The sequence below is a fragment of the Botryllus schlosseri genome, chromosome 2, assembly GCF_051294905.1.
Source record: "Botryllus schlosseri isolate E-star chromosome 2, Bs_hap1, whole genome shotgun sequence".
Lineage (NCBI taxonomy): Eukaryota > Metazoa > Chordata > Ascidiacea > Stolidobranchia > Styelidae > Botryllus > Botryllus schlosseri.
Window position 1 is genome coordinate 6,281,218 of NC_137237.1, and position 23,737 is coordinate 6,304,954.

The 23,737-nt window shown below is 40.9% G+C and overlaps 1 protein-coding gene across 3 annotated transcripts; it reads left to right on the plus strand.

Moving 5' to 3' along the window:
• Window positions 1-26: 26 nt before the first annotated feature.
• LOC145433176 (alpha-(1,3)-fucosyltransferase 7-like) lies at window positions 27-11,685 on the plus strand. Of its 3 annotated transcripts, XM_080310143.1 has the most exons (8): window positions 28-4,636; window positions 4,699-4,896; window positions 6,660-6,839; window positions 7,726-7,842; window positions 7,904-8,138; window positions 9,727-9,902; window positions 10,252-10,288; window positions 10,754-10,881. In XM_080310143.1, the coding sequence occupies exons 1-7, from the start codon at window positions 4,629-4,631 to the stop codon at window positions 10,280-10,282; spliced, it is 945 nt and encodes a 314-aa protein (XP_080166269.1). In that variant the 5' UTR covers window positions 28-4,628; the 3' UTR covers window positions 10,283-10,288; window positions 10,754-10,881. The 3 variants fall into 3 exon arrangements, with proteins under 3 accessions (XP_080166268.1, XP_080166269.1, XP_080166267.1); XM_080310142.1 differs by lacking the exons at window positions 10,252-10,288; window positions 10,754-10,881 and adding an exon at window positions 10,049-10,239 and having other exon boundaries at window positions 27-4,636; XM_080310141.1 differs by lacking the exon at window positions 10,252-10,288 and having other exon boundaries at window positions 30-4,636; window positions 10,754-11,685.
• The last annotated feature ends 12,052 nt before the right edge of the window (window positions 11,686-23,737 follow it).

Genomic DNA, 23,737 nt, shown 5'->3' on the forward strand with positions numbered 1-23,737 from the left:
GGGGCAGACTACTAGACCTTTTTAAGACACCGCTTGGCGCTTACGCGTAATAAACGTAAACGTAACCTCAAGTGAAGCGAAACAACTCACGTTTTACCAATCAACTGTTGAACACGCGAATGAAAGCAATACGGTTCAAATCAACCGCACGATAACCAGACGGTATTACTTGAAGTTATTCTGCCAATATGCCTTTCTTAACCTCTATGAAACCATTTTATCATAGCTGAAATACACCACATGCAGGTGGGATTGATGGAAGAGTACTCGATTATCACTGAACTCTACTGGCATCGGGAATCACCTGACACTGTTTAGTAGAATCAAGGATATCTATTACAAGATAGAATCTAGATATCCCTGATTCGATTCGAATCGAATTAGCACATTCGCCAGCTATTCAACTGAAGATGCGAAACTCTATTACTGACTTGATACATAAAGTGGTCGACGGAATCCTGCCGCCCGCTATGCGAAAGTAGTCAAGTGCTAACTCGTCTAATCCTCATAAGTTAAGAGTTCTGCGTTGTCTCGGAGATTTCAATACCAAAATGACACCATGGCTTGATTTCGTCGATAAGTGTTACATATTTTACCATCATCTTAGCTGTAGTACGGATTACAATACATATCATCGACATGAATCAATAATATAAATCTAACGTAAGAAATGTCACAGTTCGATTTGATACCATAGTTATGAAAGTTGATCAGTTTCTGTCATCTTGTTGAATCCAGGTTCTTGCTTTATGAACAGTTATGTCTCATTTAGCGTCTACCTGTCTGCGTCTATCGCCCTAATACTCGCTTACACATTGCCATATTCAAAAATAAGCCATGGATAACTAAACGCGTGAAGTATGCTGTACTGGCTTCCCAACATACAACGCATCAGTGCTACTGAGAATGATAGATCACATGTGATGGCGTGTTGTTGAAAAAAAGTTTCGGTATGCGAAAGTGTAAATGTTTTGAATTGTATGATGGTAGTGCCTAATTCTATAAAGGGGGCTGAAGTGTCTGACCAAAGAAATAGGTTTGATGGTACTAACGATATTAAATTATCAATTACCGCCATTGATTAGCTGTTCAAGTTGAAATATGTAACTTTTTGATAACGGCAGAAAATATATGATTTATCGGAAACAATAAGTTATATCGGCGACATCGTTATCGGCTCGAAATTATCATATCGGTTGGGCTCTATCCTATACCTTGTGCCGAGGGAATCTACCACGAAGCAGACTTGGACAACTATATAATTCTAGTTGTCTAATTAAATCTGAACTTGATTTAATGTCCAAGTTTACGCGAATTCGGTAATTCCAATCGTAATATAATGTAGAAAAAACTGCGTAGTTATAATTCTAGTTCTATAGTCTAATTTGGAAAAAGACGGAAATTATCTAGTTGTCCAAGCCTGCCGCGATGAAACGTCGCCTATTGCCGGTTGGTATCGCCAGGTTTTATAGGAATTCTAATGTCCGTCTGTTGATCACGTCATAATTTGTTGCTATATATACAGTGAAATTGGGCCTACCGAATTAAACCGTGCCGGAAGGCATCGGCTTATGCGTAAAAATAAGGCAAAATTTCAATCGGAATCATGTATGCAATCGTCACAAATTCTTTGTAGTCACTGCTTATAATCTCGTTTTGGTTATCTTTGGATCGTTACTCCTACCAAACCTTAGATAAACCGGCATCAAGGTTGTGAATTTCGTCTGCATATAATGTCGCAAGCTACACTATTCTGTCAGGTTTGCGAATAACAGGATTCCCATCCGTCTTGTGAACCATTTCCAGCATAAGTTTAGGCCATCCCTCAAGATACAATCGCCGCAGGTTCCGAGGAATGAACGAAGTTTCGCGATTTCTCACTCATCCATGCAGTTCGGCATACAACGCACGGCGGTTGAGTTTGTTTGATCCCATTCTCGAGGATTCTCCTTCGTGAAACGTGCGGGATCGCGCCTCAAGCACTTTCCGTTGTTATCTATAATGTCATCTACTGTGTGATGCATCTTCTAGCGATAAAACTCAATAACAGTATTAATAATATGGGTTTGCGTGTTATAACTCGAGACTAATCTGTCAATTTCTTAACCTCCTACACATTACCGCATACACAGTCATTTGTCATTTTCGTAGGCAGGGAGGGGACGTTTTGCATCGTCATTTAATAATTACATTCTAACTACTGGCGTACACCAGTTTTACCTAGGTAATAAAAATATTAAGAGCTCCGTATTTCCAGGTCAAACCTTGCTACATATAATATTAATATGGCGCACATGCCCAGCCCATATTGCCCATCACCCTTGTTCAAAAAAGACCACGGCGGCACTTCGTCCCAAAGTATAATGTTGTTGGCATTAACAATGATCAAAATAGGCCGAATCATATCAAATGCTTGTACCGGACTTGTATGTAAATACCAGGCTCGACTCGATTACAAAGTTAGAATGACTTGATGAAAAATTCAGAATCAAAGACTGACTCGTGACTCGAAGCCTCGTGATTTGACTATAATCGTGTTTTTAACTTCCACTGTATGAGCTTAAGATGGTTACAAAAGTCGAAATCGTTATTCCAGCCACCCCGACAAGACACGCGTGAACTTTCCAGTTCATTAAATCGAATCACATAGGTAAAGCCTACTCTGCCCGTAAATTATTCTGTCGATAATTTCAAAATTTTAAAGCTATAGTCTGGCTAATACTAGGGCTACCGTAGGTCCTCTTCTAAGAGGATTCGTCCTCAATTTGACATTTTTGAAAGTGTCCCCGGAGGAAGCCCAAATGTCATCTTTTTTGAGAATTTGTCCTATTTTTTTATTAATTTTGGTTAAATGTAGGTTAATATTCAACTGCGATATAGGAAATTTTGGCTCAAGTAATGTTCCAGCGGGCATTTCGGGAGTTGAGCAAGAAAGTGGATCTTCTTTTAGTCAACCAACTGCAAAGTCCCAATAAATTTACCAATTTTTCCGGATTTTACTCCGGTATTGTAAGTCTGGAAATTTAAAAACGTGTTCTGTTTTTAGATTCCTAAAATATGGTAATTCTAGCAAATACAAAAAGCGACAAACTCGTTGTCTATTTCCAGGTACTGATGTTTGTGTCCAGAGCCACAGCCCATTATTCGCATTGTGTCCGTTAGGTGACAGAAACATAATGCGTGTAATTTTTAAATATACCTCGCCATCAATACAAGCGGAAGTAGAGTACAGAAGTCATAAATGTGTACCTGATGGATTGTTGCAAGAACGGAATCTATTTTATCCACGATATACGAATGAACAAATGCATAGAAACTACCTCTGTACAATTAAAAATCGAATCTTACCAATTAATACTAAAATCTGATGTGCGAAATGTATTTCTCTAAATTCAATTTTTTTACCAGAGACAAGTCGTAACAGCGTATGTTCAATGTGCGAATGCGAAATTCCAATCACTCGAGATTTAGAGCAGTAGATTTTGAACATTTCACTCCTCGCCATATATCAATATACTCTCGGAATTGGAAATCTGGGATCCATACTGGTCACGTTGTAGACATTTGAAATTGTAAGTGTCCAAAAGAATCTTTCCAAATCGAGCTGTGTCCACTGATTTGGTAAAAATAACCCTGCTAAAGTCCAGCCTTCGCCGCATTTTAGAATTTGATTCTAGCATGGTGTGTTAGTCTTGGGACACTATGGTTCAAGTTCGTCTACGCTCAAAATCTGATTATTCCTAGTCCATACGTTTCCGGGTCCTGAACCGGGTCTGCTTTATCACTCTGCTCTCACACAAGTCTCATAACCTGCCTCTTGCACGATTATCGAAGTTTCTTACTTCATCTACGTTTATAGTGGTAAACAAAAGTCAACCAGTAGTACGCATTCCAGGAACGCTACAAAACTATGAGGCACAATGACCCTGACCATGTTTGTTTGTTTGTTTGTTTTGTGGTATTCATGGTGTTTATCGACTACTATGGTCAATTACACCAGGCCGATATCGTTCATTATTTTCCGTAACTGCCGACTTATAGCACGGCCCACCTCTAGGCTTTTTGTAAGACACCGCTTACGCGGATGAGGTGGCGAGGAGGAGCCTAGGTAAACCTCCAACACTTAGGTATCGGAATTCAGAAGTCGACCTCGGTCGGACTCGAACCCGCACGCATTGGTGTTGCAGCCGCGGATTATACCACTGCGCTATCTCGCCTCGATCCTGACCATAGACGTTGTGACACCAAATAAACCAGAACAACAGCATCACCTTGTGGTGAGTTTACTGCCGATAAAAATCGATCTCAAATCTTCTACGCAGTGTAACTATGGACAATGAAAATGAGAAATCAGGAATGGTTGCTATTTTTGAAAGATAGTATTGAACCATTGCTTCCGATACCTCAACGGTATTACATCTACCAATAATCCAATCTTATAATCTAATAATTATCTTTAGTCACCGGACATTTGCCACAAACAGGTTTGCTAGTTAGTTGCGCTCCACTGACTACAGTACCCTCAGGCGCATTGCAAGATATGCAACTTCGACAAGCCAGCGGTGCAATGTGGAATATAGTAGATGTGAGGGTATACCGGTCATCTTCCTCGTAATGTAGCCCGCAGAATGTCTCTGTGAGTATACTCCATCGGTGTTTATTCAGAGTTACGGCATACTTGACTGTAGTTTATTTCAGAAATGGATTGCCAGCGAAGAATCAGCTGTGGGCGCCGTTCGGCTGCCTGGCTGTCTGCAACATCGCGGTGCTATCATTATTATATTACTACATGAGACCGGTGTATTTAGTTACTCCATCACGGGTAGTATTGACGCAGCATTCTTTTACCAAGAAGTTGGACGGGGCAAGTGGCGAAGGGCGAGAGTTGACTATTGAGTACGTAGCAGTATTAAGTTTACTAATTGCTTTTTTTTTTAAACCAGCACCGGAAAATCGGTATTTTGATGAAGTAAGCTCACGGACGTTATACTGTACTGATAAACACGTACCTCATAAAATTACCACGTCTGATTGGTACTAGTTCAAAAGAGGTGAACCTTTTCCCGTTCAATGCATCAACCTACGTATCGTCAATGTTCCCTCTAATTTTTCAAGAGTCTGCGCAAACACGCCAACTCACTGCGCAGGCCCTCGGACAACAGTGCGCAACCACCCTCCGATAGGGTGATAAAACTGACTACTGGGGGCTTTCGCCCCCCAGACCCCTCTACGGCTCTAGGCTTCTTCCGGTACTTATCATGTACTTTGGGTGCCCATTTAGTAGTAGCGTCCCTAGACGCGCGAAGCGCGAAAAAAATTATATAATTCATGATTGCAGCGGCCAATATGATCGGGAATTGCATATATATTGCTATCAATTTTTATCCTCTCCCTGCTCACATAATCAGATTTACCGGTAGAGCTGATCCAGTGAGGTGTGTTGGAATAGATAGGCCCTCTAAATAATAATAAAACATCTTCGGGCGTACCCGTTGATATAATGACTTCGTTACATGATGTTATTTCGTGACCCCCTATCTCCTATGTCAAAAGATATTGAAATCGCCAAAACGTACAAGTAAAAGACGTACACGATTTCAAATTGGTATTTCTTAACTGGAAAATAATGTTCCCTCGATATGGCATTTGTCTTCTTGTGGGACTCGGATCGCCAGGACAGGAACATTCGGCGCCAGCATTTAGTAGCCCATGGACATGGACAATTACACATATATTTGTATATATCGAAGTTCTCGGTCAGCACCGGGGCAGTCTTTTTCGCCCAAGGTTTTTTCCGCTGCTGATCGTTCTGGCGCACTTCGTGGATTCGCATGTTACACAGCCTTTAACTTCTTATGTCTTGGCGCGTCATGGTACGGTAATGGCCGACGCCCAACTGCCCATTTCTATAAATCATGCCTAATTTTTGTTGGGAAAGGGTACCCAATAATCAGATATCTTACAATAATAAAACGCGCGTAGCGCTAAAAAAAATTCCTGAAAAATTTCAAAAAATACACCATGATTTGTGTTAATTCTCGAAATAATTTTGGACCCCCTTCGAGCTCGGCCCCTCCAATTGGGGGGTTTGGGGTGCGAAAGTCACGGTCCTGAGTAAATTTTACGCAATGTTCATGCCACGCGAAGAAGACTATCATTCGTTAGTTTCTCGCAGATTAACTTCGAGCTAGCCCATTGTTATTTATAACTTTGTTAAACCAGGTTATTTCGCCATTCCCAGAAAATAATGCGCTATTGAAATGATATCAGTATCGCTCACGTGTACGATGCCGTACTAAAAAAATATCTTCCGTGAGGCGCAGGTCATTGTGAAGTCTAATTTCCTCACGGAGCGCAATAGTTACCTTTGCGGGGCGCACTTGTACCTCGGTTTCAGACTTCAGTGATAACCCTATTTGGACCTGGCAATGTTCCATTTTAATTTTCACGAATCTGCGCGCCTGCGTGGTCCATTGGCCAACAGTGCGCAACAATTATAAAAAAAAAAACATCATTTCTGATTTTTTGTGCGCAACGTAGATTTTCTGTGCGCAGAGACCGTTTCAGCACTGCGCATTTGCGCACGTGCGCAGCTTAGAGGGAACATTGCGTATCGTCCAGGGTCCGTAGCTAACTATCTCTCTCTCATTTTGAATTAGAAAAGTCATACTGCTGTGGAACATGCCAATTCGGTCGTCGTATCCGAAAATTCTTGACCCGACTCGCTGCGAGAATTGCATTATCACAAGGAATCGTAGTGCGCTAGCCTACAGTGACGCTGTCGTCTTCAATTTTCGTGGGATTCGTAATCCTGAAGATCTCCCAGCAAGATCGGAGCAGTATGTAACTGTTTGTTGATCTGTTAACACACCAATTTGAAATTATTGTAGATATAATAAGATGAATGTGGTATTGAAACTGAAATTGAAATGTCCTCGCGCCCAAACCGCGGCATCAGGCGGTCCCACGTCCTCAGATAGGATTTGGATCGCGCAGTTCAATATGAGATGATCCTGGAATTGAAGATGATTCGGAATTGGATTAGGATGATCTGGATTGGGATTTTGTCTTGAGAGTATGTTAAATTCGGATATGATGTTTACGATTCTAAGTTGCGTACTCGCCTGTGAAACTAATGCCTGTCCTTCGTCTCTAGGTGTCGCAGCATAGCTTGGCTGGTATCGTAGATAGGCTTATTTCAAATACTGGAACAGAAGCTTACTATTCAGCGGTGTAAAGTGAAAATTTTACCTAAATATTAGACTGATTGCATGTGCCAAATCATTATTTCCGGGCAGTATAGTAATATTTTCGGCGTGATCTCATTGCTCAGGTGGCCAAATCTATTTGCAAAGTGGATGTATAATATGTTTATTTGTTGAAAATCATAATCCTATGGGTGGTAATTATGGCGCATGGTCAACTTCACACGATATGAGGCTGTGTTCAAGCGGGCGAATAAAATCACAGCTCTTCGACCTGTAAGGCATACAATGAGTTTAGTGATCACCGGTACAACGGGTCGCAACTTGAAGGGATTGGAATTGCTTAATTTACACGACCGCACTGAGTCAAGCTGATTTTACGGGACCCTCAACATTCTGAATCATAGCTTCTTTGTGGGACCACGGACTATTAGATGCATATCCCTACAGTGCGGGACAATACCCCCGGTGAATTCTATTGTGCAGTCCTTGATTTGATTCGAAGTGTATCACACTATAGCAAACCGAATCAAGTGTTCGTGTGGATGTGCAGAGAGAGTCCCAAAACAACGCTACACTCGTATAAGTACGACTTGAAAAACCTGACGAATGTCTTCAATTGGACCATGACCTACAGGTGAGAAGAATTATATTCAATCGCCAGAACAAAAATGCCTTAACACGACCTTGACAATAAGATTGGATTCCGATGTGTTCTACCCTTATGTTGAAATGCTGCACCGCATGCACGACGAGAAGCGATTGTACAACACATCGACGGTGAATGTACCGGCTGACTTTGTTGACTTGGTTTATTCCGATGTGGACTCTCTCATGGCGAAGAAGAAATATTTGGTCGCATGGGTCGTGGGAAATTGTGGAGGTACTGCGGGAGCTCAGTTTCGGATGATGATAGTTAATAAACTGATGCGGGTGAGTTACGGGGAATTTGGTTTGATATGCGCCATTTTCAAGTCCGTTAGTACATCTTAGTACATCATAACATTGCGATACAATGAAAATACAGAAGGTAGTCGAAACGACAATAAAGTCATGGATCAAACTGTTTCTCACTGTATATATAGTTGTCCATAGCATTTCCAAGAAAACGACAAATTATATTTCAATTAAAATTAGAGCATAGAAACATAACACAAATTAGATTATAATTTGTTATCGCCATTTCACTCTAATTATTCTAATTACACAACTAGAATGGCTGTCCAAGTCTGATGAGTTAAGCGAAATTTTTGACCTGTCAAAATAAGTCAAAATTCTGTCAAAATTGTAGCGTTAGGTCATAAAATTGTCAAAATTCTTTACAAAGTCAAAATTATTTTGACCCCTGCATTTCGTTTGTATGGTAGATTTTGCAGTATCGGTGAACTTATCATTTCATATGTTACAGCTTGTAGCCTACTTTATAAGCCTGCCGCTGTGTACGGCCCATTGTTTGCTCATTGCGAATCAGAAACAGTCAAATGAAACAAATAGGTTGGCATGGTGTTATGGTCAACGTACCGCAATATCCTAACTGCAGCAAGAATGCTTCGGCATTGCATGGTTCTTATATCAAGAAGCGCATGGTGGAAAATTGTGATGTAGACAGCATTGTCAGAATGAAGCAACACGGTGTGTCACCAGGTGTGTCACCAGCGGTGTACGCACAACTTCAGTGTTGTCAACCAACAACTGCTGCTGTTGAACGTTCTTTCTCCATTCTTGGCAAGCTACTTAGTAAGGACAGACACTTTCTACTCGACAATGTAGGAAAATATCTTTTTTTGTACTACAACAACAAATTTTAATTATTTGTACCATAATTCGTGATTCAACTGCTGGAACTCTTCATAGGCCAGATTTCGTTAAAATAAAGTTTTTTATGTAAAAATTTGTCAGTTTTTAAGTCAAAAATGTATTTTCAGGCTAAACTACTTCGTAAGGACAGAAAGCTCCAACCAGAAATGAAGATAAGTAGTGTAGTTTTAACACTATGTGCGCAAACACCTAATTTGCATACGTGAGGTCAAAATGAAGTTTTATTAGGTCAAAAAATGTCAAGATTTTGATTTTTTTAGGTCAAAATCTTCCGTTTTTTAGGCCAAAACAAAATCTTCCTACTGGTGTGATACCATCAGTTTAGGCGTAGCCTAGCCAGGAGTAAAATCTGACAGGGAATGGTGGGATTTTGTGAGGGCGGAGGGGGCATAATAGTTTTTAATCCATGATACGAAGTCGTGGACCTCATGCAATTCATTCTGACGCAGTGAGAATCAGACACATCTCTATGAGTTCGCTTAATGTTAGATCGGTAATTACAGATTAATATAACAACATATTGCTATTGACTTTATTTTGAAACGAGATGACTTGTGATCACGTAATTTGGTGCAAGCCCAGCAGGACTGTGATATTTCAAGACGTGCCATATTTCATCATTTCGCTCTAATTAGTCTAATATGGCAACCATTGAATTATCAAATTGTCCTATTCTGTATTCCTAATCGTTTTTAACCATCAGGCGGGTCTCAGGATCGATCGCTTCGGGAGTTGCTTCAAAGGCCGGCCCTTTCCTCCCTACAGATCTGAAGAAGCTCACCAGCGCCTGGCAGAGTACAAATTTTATCTCGCGTTCGAAAACACGCGAGGATGCAGGGAATATGTAACTTACAAGTTTTGGAAAAACGCAATATTCAGGTAAGGCGAAAGCGCCAGTAGGTTGATGTCATTATATGCCTCTCTACCTCGGTGTCAAAAGTGCGTAAGTACCGAACACGCGCTTTCACGTCGGTCAGCTATCATATGATGGTTGACATGACATTATCGCTCTATCAAATATGCAGTGTGGAACAGTATCTCGCCGGCTATCCGACAATCATCGAGCATGTCCACATTCAAGTCGAAATACAAGCAATTTCTACTCAAAGAATACTAGTAAGCCCTCAAGTTTACCGGACCACGACCTGACATATCGGTGTCGCCTTCCGACGCATTTCAACCCTTTTTGTCACCTGTCCTTTTGTATTAACTTTTACTTTTCATTCAGTGTGCATGCCTCCTTTTTACATCGTCTATAGGCCCAGGTGAGTGTCTTATCATTGTATCGCATGCAGTCTTGTGGTGTATTTGAACTGATGATTTTTTTGACAATAAATTGATTGATTGATGTCTGGAATATGCATATCGAACGAATAGTGTTGTCGCATTAATGTTATTATTATTCTTGTTATTGCAACAACAGTGGATGCTTTTAGCCCGTTTAAGGCTTTGTGCTCCACGGCATGATAATTCATCGGTTCTGTCCGCTTCATCGGCTCTGTTGCTGCCGAATTACAGCTCGGCTCACTGTAGTTGGGCTTGTTAAGTCACTGCTTAGCAGTGAGGTCGGCGATGCGGAGCCCATATAATCCCCGCTGCATACTGCAGTTAGTCCGAGCCGGGATTCGAAACACTGCCACCGATGTCGTGACGCTGGTGCTTAACCAACTGCGCCACTCGCTTCCCAAGTCTTTTCGCATGTTCAAATCAACAAAAGAATTTCAATCCAGTGGTGCTGTGCCGATCGTATGGGGATCAAGCAAAGAAGACATCGCACGACTCGCCCCTAAACACTCCTTCATACACTTGGAAGATTTCCAAACGTCGGCGGACCTCGTGGAATACTTGAAATACCTGGACTTGAACGATACCGCGTATCGGGAGTTTTTTGCTTGGAGGGAGAGCGAGTTGTCGTCGGAACATACAGCCGCGGGTGACGACTGGATATTTTCCACTGGCGAGGCGCTGGGATTTTGTAAACTTTGCCGCATGCTTCACGCGGACCGCAATCGAAGCGGTGTTGGGGAGACGTTACGCAGAAAATCAATAAAATCTCTCCGGCATTGGTGGTACGGCTCTGAAAAAGATACTTGTTTATCGTCAACTTGAGTCAACTGCGGAAGAGGTGTGCGAAATTATTGCTTATCAACCGGTACGGAAAGGTATACGAGGTTGCATCAAATACTTGTTACACTCAACCAATGGTTCTAAGGAGCCATTGGAAGAACACGAACGAGTTTTACAGACACCGTTGAGCGCCCAAGCCTTTTATTTCATTTCTCAACTACATTCGTCACACGCGGGTTCCATCAGCAGAATGAATTTCCTCTGCACTACATGTTGATGTTGGCCGTCGCATCTTCATACTGCACCGTTGGTTCGTAAAGTCGGTAGCAGATATCGTGTTGCGGACTGCGCTGCCATTGTCTGATTGTCAAGCCAGCAATGTGTGAATTCGTACTTCACCTTGCATTTGTTTCTCTGCCTTGTCATTGTACGCAACGAAGTCGAATTTCACATTCGTCGTTGGTTTTGAGAGGGTTTCGGTGCTCTGCTATTATTTATGATTGGTTATTCGTAATCAGTGTGACAATATCATTCGATTAATTTCATACAATTTAATATGAATTCTGAGCTGTTTATGATAAACTGCGCTATCACACACTGGGTTTTGCTCGTTTGCGCCTCACCTCTCCCTTCACCCTATCCCTGTGAACAATTGGGTGTGCAGCTGAAATCTGTCATTCAGGTAGAAAAAATAGCGATAGTCATTGAAAGTTTTGAGTAATTTTTTCTTATCCTGAAAACAGGTGAGGCTAAATAAGGCCAAGCCTTTATTTACACGGTATCCGATGACTACTGACGGAAGTGTCACTCAATGCCATGCTCAGACTACGTGAAATCCTAGTAGAGGTTGACATCTTTATGTTATGATCGAAGAAATGTATTCACGATCACTTCCAGAATGAAGAGATTATAATAATCCTACCGTATTTTGGGAATGACAATGGATGTAGTGGTTAGAGAAGATCGGCGTTCGAAATAGGTTTTGCGGAATGTGCGCCCAAATGGAAGTTTGAGAGAAACGAATCAAGGAAGGCACGAGATATTCGCTCCAGTGGCGCAAATATCTGTACAAACGTCAAGATACCGACTGGAATGATTTAAAACAATATCTGTACAAACGTCAAGCTATACTCCACGGGCATCAAAATATTAATCAGGAGTTTGAGAGAAATGAATCAAGGAAGGCATAAGATCTTCGCTCAAGCTACCAACGGGAATGAGAACAAAATCTTCGCTCCTTTAAGAACAATATCTGTACAGACGTCAGGCTGCCCACGGGCATGAAAACGTGAATTGCGTGGCACCTCAGCATCGGGTCTGCTTAGTTCGAATCATGATTCATTGAACACCAAAACCGACCCTGTTGATCGGGGGTGTCAAACATACGGCCCGCCAAACGATTTCATCCGGCCCGCGAAGCAATTTTGAGTAGATTGAAAAATTCTTATATTTTCCCGCACATTTGTACCAAATGTTGAGATTTTTACAGGAAATACGTCCATGTTGATAGGCCCCATTATAACCAGCCGACTATATGGCACTGTGGTTTCACTCTAGTTACCACTCGCAGAGATGAGCGGATTTGAAATTGACCACCAAGCTCAAGAAGGCTACTAAGATGGACCAAGAGGTTGTTGTTCACAGACGCGAAAACCCAAAGGCGGAACCTTCATATGCAGTCTACATGGAAAATATATGAATTGCACAAATATTTAATTGAAATATCTATGGTCGCACTGCTGTGTCACTTTCGACCCAATAGATCCCCAGACATGAGAGAAACCGGACTCGCGATGTAATAATAATAAACCAAATTCCCACGTCCACGCATCCAACTAAATATCTTGTATTCCTCACAAAACATATGCAGGGCTAACGCCAGTTACAACTAAATCAAAGGCAGCATAGAATATGTCAACTTATATCGTCGTTACCGCCACTGTTTTAGCGGTTCGTAACTGTATCCAACCGGACAGTCATCGTATGTTTGCCAATACCATTGTTCACGAGTAAAGGTGTTGCGATCGACTTGCTACTTTAAAACCCCTATGATCCGTAAATTATTCATACATGCTTTTAAGGTATTCAAGTGAAAAGCAAGAGCACGAGGTAACATTTTGGAATCAGATGACTGGTCCGGCCCGCGAGCGATTTGAAGGCTTGAATCCGGCCCGCGACGCAATTTGAGTTTGACACCCCTGCTGTGGATAGAAGAACAGCATGGATGGGTCTGACGGAAGTAAACTGCGTTACAATTGACCTTCAAAACAGGGTGCATCTGGCCAGTTTCTGAATGTCTTTTCTCTATCCCTTTCCATGCCGATTTTCTCAACAGTAAGATTTCCTATAATTATGAATCTGGATATTCTGATCCGGCTACTATGGTACATCAGAGCAAACTCCAAATCACGTGGGTGTTGTGGTAAACAGTATAGGGGTGGTGTGAACCTCTGAAAGGTTCAGGTTCGTGTGAACGCGAACCTCTTTGAAAGGTTCTGTGTAACGCGAACGTGAACCTATGACGTCGCGTGACGTCATATTGCTAATTCCAACCCTACATTTCAGTGAAGTGATGTATTAAATGAACAGCGAACGCGCTAGGGACGACTCAGGCCACAATATGCTAGTATGCTGACGTACATATACTGACTAGCAACCATGGGAATACAAGCTTCCGCCTCATCGGTCAAGGTCACACCGGACAATGTATTGGGCGTCTGACTATTGCTACATTGATATTGAGAAGAGTGTAAAACGGATTTCTATGCTTTCTATACTTTCTATACTCTACTATACAAGTTAAACAGTAGCCACCCCTCCAATCGCAGAGATTTGGTTGTTATGATACAATAAACATATCAAATCAAGATGGAGCCCGTATATGCTTGCTAAATCTTTTAAATTAGACAACGATGTATTTCTTTAATATCAATTTCATTGATTGGTAGAATAAGCATCAATCACTGACTATATCTTCATGTAGCGTGTTTCGCTCTTGAAGTTGTGTAATTGCGGGTCAAGCTCACATCAGAGAGTCACTAAAAATTCACAAACGGAATGCAGGACATTTCGAGCAAACTTTTGTTACACAGCAAGCAAAATTTTTGAGATTGGCAAAGTGCTTACTCGTTTAATTTTGAATTTTTTATGCTGCCAGCGTCATGCATAGAGTGGCCCATAGTGGAAGTGCAAAGAATTTCAACCGAAGATGTTATAATGACATGAAAAATTGTAATATATGAAAAAGGTTCACAGTGCAGAACCTACCAAGGTTCGTTTGTGAACGTGAATATCTAAATTTCTGAGATTCACACACACACAACGCGAACGTGAACCTCCCGTTCAGACCATCCCTAGTAACAGTTGTCTGGCACCTCTGCGCAGAGCCGTAACGGCCGCATCCCAAATCTACTAATTAGGGGGCTCGAAAGAGAAATTATGGCAAATATATATCGTACATTTTCCATTTCACTTCATCTAATTGTAATTACTACCCTTATTGTCTGGATATATGGACCACCGTGCATAGTTAAACTGTGTCTCACACTGACTTGCGGTCAGGGGAGGCAAGTGAGGCACTGCCTCACCTGTCGCCTGGATGAGTAAAGAAAATTGTGAAAACCTTCAATGATTATTGATATTTATCGTCGATGTCCATGAATAACTAAATTTGAACATTTTCCCATCCAATATCACGAATTGTGATATTTATTCTTCAAAAATACAGCACGAAAGGGGAGGTGCATCTGGCCGATTCCGGAAATCCGAATATTAACTATCTGAGAGCACTAGAACCCCCTCAAAATCGCCAGAGAATGTGATATTCAACTTTATTACGTACAATGGCAGCGCAGAGAAACAATAGCCAGGTAAAGCAGAATGGAATATGCCTCACTATTCCCACGGATATTGTGTCCCACGGTCTGAATGATGTCTTCAACCAAGTTTGATGTTACTAAGACTAGACATATTTCGTTTTGCGGATACAGTGTTCATTTCAATCTAGTAAAATTAAATTAGACGACCAAAGAGCAATAGGGAGTATAAAACCAGAATTAGGAACTTGATTAAAATATTTTTTTTATGTTTTTCGTTTAACCCTTTTCGTGTAGCAATCTGTAGTAAAAGAACTAAATGTTTCACTAAAGGAAAAATTAAACATGTATTGTAGAATGTGGAATCGCAAAGGCTAACAGGGTGCAGAGAAGATGCTTTCGCCTACACGTTTCTCTTGCTGCTGTTGTTATTCACACATTTGTGTGTCTTTATCAGGTCTTTTACATGTGTGTGTGTGTGGGGGGGGGGGGGGACAGTGCCTCAACAGCCATGAGCCTCTCCGCACGACACCGGTGTCTCATATACTAAACATATCGAAGATGATACAATAAGAGTAATAACTTGATTCAATGATGCAAAACTGCAGTTTGGAACGTGAATTCTACACTACATACAAGTCTCAGTGATGATTCAATAGACCTGATATCTGGATTATGTTCACATTCACATCAGAACTTCAAGAATATGGGGAAGATCTCAGGAAATGGATTATTTCTAACTCGATATCACAATGTTCTGCCGTGATTTTCTCAAAATATAGCTGTTCGACATCAAATCTGTGAATTGTGGCAGCAGTAGGGAGGGAGTATAGAGGCCGTCGCGTGAAACTCGGTTGAAAAACTCTCACACGCCTCTCAGTTATTTTTGCAGCGTCTTAGGAGATGACATGAACATAATTACAGCGAGTATGTTCAAATAAGTCTTATTTAGCAAGCCGGAAGGTATGCGTCTGGTCACGAGAGCCATGGAGCCGGTTGGAACCAACTGTTTGAAATATTGCGTGAGCTTAGCAGCGATGCTAAGTCGCTCGTTGCGGCCAAGTCATTTATGACTACAGACGGAAAATCGCAGTAATTAATGTTTACGTATTTATGTATTTCCTATACACAAGCAGCGTCTGTGGCACTATACATCCGGTACATATCATACCTGTGGTGAATTGCACCTGAATCAAGTAGGTAATTCAATGGAACGTTGCTGAAATCTCATTGAAAAAAACAAGGTTATCTTCAGAGATCTCACACGGCATTACTCTCACTATGCTGGAACGGATCAACCGAAATTAGGTCCACACCTGATATATTATTAAGGTGGCAAGATAGCGTAGTGGTATGATCCACAGCTGCAAAACCAATAGGTCACGAGTTCGAGTCCGACCGAGATCGACTCCAGAATCCCTGCTCAAGTGTTGGGGGTTTATCTAGGACAGAGCTGGCCAACCTTTTCAGCCAAAGGGCCACATTCGATTGACGAACTTTTGCGAGGGCCACTATCCGCGCGAAGCGCGAAAATTTTCTGAAGTTTATAGGTCAATGATATTGTCACTTGACTATATTGCGGGCCTGCTGTATATCGCTGGGCTAAGTTTGCGAGGACTGAGCTATTCGGCGCATGGACATACATATCGATATCGAAAGCTGCGACCAACATGCGTCAATCATTTCGTGCCTAGATTTCATAGTCGACGGTCTTACTGCGAGTGCAAACACAAGGTCGAATATGTTGAACGACACTTTGTCTCATAATCGCTAATATAGTTAGACTCAATCTGATACATTGGGTGTTCTTCAATTTTCACAAAAGGGCAACAATATTAAGAACAAGAAATCGAGTGACAACATATTGCGCTAGGCTTGTAGAAAATTTTTGCTTTTGGTAAATCTATCGCAAATTATTCTGCCTTATTGTAGTGTACGAAGATATACCAATATGTGAATGGTTGATGGATCTGTCAAGGAGTCGAAACTGATATTTTAGTGATCATATCTCAAGTGTTGCGGCCAGACTAATCAAATTTTTGGTTGGCCTTGCAAGTTCACAATCTGTGCAATCTATTTTTGATGATATTAGAAATTTCAGAAATTACCTCGCGGGCCACTCGAAACCTTCTCGCGGGCCACGGGTTGGCCGGCCCTGATCTAGGATCATCCTCGCCTGATTGATTGATCTAATCCACGTAAGCGGTGTCTTAAAGAGGCCTAGAAGTGCGGGCCGTGCTGCAAGTCGGCAGCTGCGGAATAAAAATAAAGACGATCGGCCTGGTGTAAATGACCATTGCAGTCGAAAAGCACCATGAATACCACAAACCAACCAACCATATATATTGCATCGTCTTAGCATTCATGGAAATTGTCTTGCTGAAGTTGGAATTACGTTGTCGCATAAATGTGAATTCGCCTATAGTTTGTGTATGCCAACATATTTCGTGTTCGAAAAGACATTCCACAATAGATTGACGGAATTCCTTGAAGAAGAACGAATTCTGTCGAAATATTAATTAGGCTTTCGAGAAGGATTGAATGCTTCCCAGGCAATTCTCGATGTGACGAAGTAATACTACAAGGCAATGGAGCGAAACAAAGGGGCATGCAATGCGGCGTCCCTGAGGGGTCTGTTTTTGGTCCGACATTGTTCCTGACAATTGATATATATATCTCAACGACGTAGCTACATCCACATCGCTGAACAACACCCTATTTGCTGATGGCACACACCTCTTCACCTCACCAGATGAGGTTTATGAGCTCATCGCGAATCCTAATAGGGAGATGGATTTTGCATCAAAGTGGATGATTTGTAATAAACTTTGAATGCTTCCAAAATGCAGATTAGATTCATTGGTAAAATACCGTAAGTACTATAGGGAATATCGCACAGCCAGTTAATGGTACGTGATAACACCCTACACTACAGCAATACACTCTTTAACAGTTTACAAGATATCGTGGCGTGTTCATTGATGGTTATTTATCCAGAATCGGTTCGGTTTATTAGCATTTTTTATCAGTTCAATACACCACAAAAATTGCGATACAATGAAAAGATAGGAAGGTGTCGAAACGACTTGGAGTATATAGTCTTTGTAAAGAGGGGGCATACACACTGAATGAAAAGTAAAAGAAGATAATACAGAAAAACAAGCGACAAAAATGAGGTGGCATGTCACGGAAGGCGAGATCGATAGGTCAGGTCGTGATGGACCATATCCAGAAGTTTTTTTTTAAACTCTTCCATGATGTGGTCATCTTACACTTACGACGCCTTAGACATCTAGTGCCAAAACAGTGCTTCGCGAAGTGTGTTTGCAATGGTGCACAGTCACTTGCAATATGGAACTATGATTAGGGTTTCTGTAACAAAACTACTTTGCATCCAATACTGGTGATATAAAACAACGCCATCCGTGCCTTTAAGGCAGGGGCGGGCAACTTCTCCAGTCGGCGGGCCGGATATAGGAAAATCAAGTACTTGGCGGGCCGGATTGCTGAATCGATACTTTATTCGCCCATTTATCCACATATACAAGGAATAAATCGTATTTAACGATGGTATTTTAACGACAGCAATGTCCCTTCGAAGCCATTTCTCGCCAATAACGACGAGAATATAATGTGGATTTGGGAACTGCATTGTCATACAGACGCCGCCATGTCTGCTTCTCTTTGATCATAGTGTCCTATATGGTGTGAACACAATCAAATCTGACGGCTCAGTGAAATTTGTCTACGTCACACTTTCCATTTGGTCAAAGGCAATTTGACGGTAGTTTTTGACCGACTTGCCGAGCATTAAATTTGATAAAACAGGTATCGATCGAAAGCTACCGCGGCGCTGGCTTTCAAAAAATATAAATTCTATTCTGCTCGAGGTTCTGGACCCCCCCCCCAAAAAAAAAAAAAAAAACATCAGCCTGCAATGTTGCATTGTAACGGAGTTTGGTATTGTGACGCAGTCATGCCATCTGAGCAGCTCAGGAGCAAGCGTGCACGAGAGTAAGAATGTGAATGCTCAATCGGTTGCGCAACAATGGCTAATACACTTGCGGTTTACTCTGCTCCTCACCTGCTCCCAGACGGCATCGTTGCGTCACAATACCAAACTCCGTTACAATGCAAGATTCGAAGCTGATTTGGGGGGTTCCATGACCACGAGCAGAATACAATTTATATTTTCGCAATCAGTACCGCGGTAGCTTTCGATTGATACCAGTTTTATCAATTTTAATGCTTGGTAAGCCGGTCAAAAATGACCGTCAAATTGCCTTTGACCAAAGGGAAAGTGTGACGTAGACCAATTTCACTGAGCAGTGAGATTTGCTTGTGTACACACCGTATAGGACACTATGCTGTGATCAGTCAACTTACGGTGCAATCTCTAATTAATATTTCAAGGCGTTCGATAAGCCCGGCACCCCAAATTTACCAAGATATCAATTCATTAGGGCTGGGTAGGTGATGAGATAGCGTCGTTGTTTATCTGTGTGGCCTTATTTATCTCGATATTAAATTCATGCGGACCGCGGCATCTACGAAATTTGAAAAGTGACCCGCGACCCGTTTTGAATTGGCGACCCCTGGCATAAGCGTTGTATTACAAAAGCCTACAAGTTGGCGGTTACGGAATAAAAAATTAGAAATATCGGTCTGGTGTAAAGACCATTGTAGTCGACAAACACCATGATTACCACAAACGATATTAGGGTTGAGTACATCGTAAATGCCGATAATGCAAGTCTTCTCGCTTCGACGAACTTACGCGCAAGCTCCACTCGCACGCTGCGCTTACAAATAGCATATATTCACTAAAATTTGACGTCGTAAGCAAGTAGCGGGGTATTTCGGCAGGCTGTAGCCGCGGGCCGCAATATCATATAAAACGGAAAATTGTCCGCGGGCCGGACAATTGCCCACCCCTGCTTTAAGGCTTCATATCGATGTAATCTTGCGCCACAAGTTGTCAAAGACATAAACCTGTATGCGGTGGTCAATTTGGCTTAAGGCTTTATAGTGTTTACACCCATATAGCGCAGTCCGCAGCATTGCATATTTCTTCAATTAATGATATTGCAACCAGTTTGTATACATATAGTGGAATGGTCTAAATGCGGATGTGATCATATTTCGAACTCGAAACGTCTTATCGATCACCCGTTGAGTGAAGTCCTTTCAGATAACGAATCCTGTGTTTATATTTTTTATATTACTATATATTGTTGCTATGTAATTTGCTCTCTCTTTAACTATATCGCCCTCTCTCGCTCTCCCCATCTCTCTCTCCTCTATCTCTCTCTCCCTCTCTCTCTCTCCCTCTATCTCTCTCTCCTTCTGTATCTCCCTCCCTCCCTCTCACATTTCGAATTCGAAACGTCTTATCGATCAGACGATCACCCGTGAAGTGAAGTCCTTTCTCTCTCTCTCTCTCTCTCTCTCTATCTCTCTCTCCTTCTGTATCTCCCTCCCTCCCTCTCACATTTCGAATTCGAAACGTCTTATCGATCAGACGATCACCCGTGAAGTGAAGTCCTTTCTCTCTCTCTCTCTCTCTCTCTCTCTCTCTCTCTCTCTCTCTCTCTCTCTCTCTCTCTTTCTCTGTTCCAAATAGACGGACGATCTAATAGCATCTGTTTTCGACTTTTACCGAAAAAGTAATTGGCAGTGGTATAACAGCTGGCTTAATTTTTGATTTGATTGGACCTGTTAGTGTAAATATATATGGACAACTCAACGTCTCCAAAAAAAATTTGCAATGCTTTTTAAAGTTGCTCTTTATCTGAGCATTATTCGTATTCTCCGTCTTCATTAATTACACTGGTCTACACATAATTTTAGGCAGACAAAGTAAGAGTGGTTTTGGCGGTTCTGAAGGGCACTGATTCCGAATATGTCGTTCGTTTTTTTTCAAATTGGCTCTTGATTTGGAGATAGCCCATGGGCTATTTTGACTGTAATCTCAAATTTTCGCTTTATGGGCTGGATAAAACAACGGCTCAGTCAAATTACAAAGTTCAGAAATTCAATCTACTTGTTATTTTTACATACTGTAGACTGTTTTAAATCAAAATATAGCAAAATCATTATATTTAAGGAATTAAATTTATCATAGTGGGAGACTTTCAAGGATATGATGTACATAACTAAACTTTAATCATATGTATAAGTATCTATACCTGAATAGTAAACCAACGTTGCAATAATTCAATCAGTCTTATGTCAACCACCTATTGTTAATTCAAAATAATCACTTGAAATATAATATTATTAATTTATCTTGAATGAAAACCGTTTCTTGTACGATTTTCTCTTGTTAGCAATTTAGTGCAGTCTCTCGAAAGGTTCCGGCGATAGTCTGCCATAATATGTTCATCTCATCTACACTGATATCTTTCTTTTGTTGTTTTGATGTCTTGTTGGAACCTTTCCCCTTGCTCTTCACTCTAATCACCAAGGTGATCATAAAATATTTGAAAATGACTGAACATGAAGTCAACTTAATGCTCTGCTCATATTTGCTCCAAGATTTCCCATGCAGATATCAATTTTCGGACTAACTGTTTGTTGCTGGGGTGCTTTGTGATCTTCCAAAAAGATTTATTTGCTACATCCCAGAAGGTATTCCACGCAGTGAGTTTCTTTGTTAATATGAAATTGGAATATTTCCTCCGTATTCGAATCTGAGGTCTGCCGAATATACTAGCTTTAAGCTTCTTGTTTGATAGGGATACTAGGTATATATCCACTTTGTTGGCTCAGCAAAAAAAATGCTCATATACAAGCCAAAAGAAATGAAACGCATACGCATCTTGCTTGGATGTCCAATTGGTGCTGAAGAAAATATATTTCCAGCGTCAAAAAGTACAATTTTGAGGCTTGACAAACTTCTTTTTTGACTAATAAACATCTCGCATCAAGTCATGTTCATATTTATCGAATAACGGACGACGGCATTAGGGTTCTTCATCGTCAAATATATCTATTTATGCGCAGTATAAAAGTAAAAAAAGCTACGATTCATTTCCTACCAACTGAAATATTTAGGGGATACATAGAGTAATTTGGGCTGTTTTAGTGGTATACACTATACAAATCTTTTTTTTTTCGAAAATTTCGAAAAAACAATGTGATATTCGTAATCAGCAACCTTGTAAACCCCAGAAACGACTCATAAATGTTCTGACAATATTTTTTTCTTCATTTTGTTGACCAGTGTTCTGGTTTGTTAGTTATTAATTTCACATTTTTCTTATTAGACAGGTCAATGAAATCCCACGACAAGAACACCAATGTTTATACCAGGGGTCTTGGCCAATTTTCCGATTCGAAAATGTTCTATGGCTACTTATTTACTTATTCGTAGACTAGAGTCTCAGACCTGTTCAAAATACGGCAAGAGTTATTAACTTGTAATGTAATGGCCGCAACTTGTAATGGGTCTGAAGATCGCCAATAAACTGAGACGAGGGTAAACTGAAATGGACGGTTTTCATATCGACATCACATCAGTTCTCGTAGCATGACCGTGTGTGCCTGCAATCTGCATGCGTGATGCCTAAAATATCATTCTATTAGCACGTTTCTTGCATACTTAATTTATGGCATTTCGCTATTCCACGCAAGTATAGCGGGGCACAGCAATCTAATCCCCGCATATATACTCGAACTCCGTCCGCGTGACTGGGGTTTTAGTTCGACCATGATGGCGAATAACATAACTGTGAGAGCGAAACGATTTTGATCAGCATTAAAAAATTTTAACTTTCCTTTGGTGAATGGGATATGACAGAGAGAAATATATTCTATTAGGAAAGCTTTGCCGTTTATCTTGTGACGTTGCTATGCTAGAACATCCAATCCACTGATACAGTCAACGAATGCAATTCTTACATTTAAGGTATGAAATTTTCAAACCGTCTTCATATATTAATACGCTGTGCTAAATCCCCGACCTGTGGCGGTGGTGCCATCTATTTTTACCGGTAGTTGATGAAGGGGAATGTAAATGGCAAACGAGGCAAATATAGCTGAAGTTTCACTTTTAAATTCAATTTTCCCAATAGTTTTACGCCCTCGTCAAAATGCTTCGGTGACCCACCGGTTGACAACCCCTGGTCTTTATACTGTAGCTATTTGGTGAGATGATTGTCTTTTTGTGATGTTTAAAGTTACTGATGGCCCGAAAATCTTTTAAAATCGGACCAAATGGATATGAAATATCAGACAGGCTGTTTTCCAATTAGTTTTGGCAATTCTGATCAAAAAAATTTCCTGATCCGAATTTTTACACTTTCACTGAAACTGCAACCATCGCTATCAAGTAGGAAACTAATATCGCCGAATATGAATATTTACTTTGAAAATCTTAGCAACAATAATTGGACAGAAGAATATATTAGAAGCGTGCACACTGCACAGCATGTAGGTGAGAAATACCTATTTCCGATATCGATATCGTAAAACATTTGGGAAAACGATTCATTTCCAATTCATTCAAGCGTTGCAGTGTGTTTACAAAAAGTCAAGATTACGAGCATTTTCACGAATATCCTAATGACTCACGAGTCCGGCATACAAGCTTTTATACTTCAGTGTAGTTTAATTTGAAGGTAAATCCATATAAGTGATATCAACGGATAAATTAATGACAGGAAGGGCGAAATGATTAAATTTACTCATAAACATGTACAATTGTACGATTACGTTATAATTTTGATATACACAAGGCAGAATAAGGCTTACGCCATTACGGTTTGCGTGTACCATCTCATCCGAATTATCCGAACGAATTTCAAACCATAATTTGACGAATACGCAACG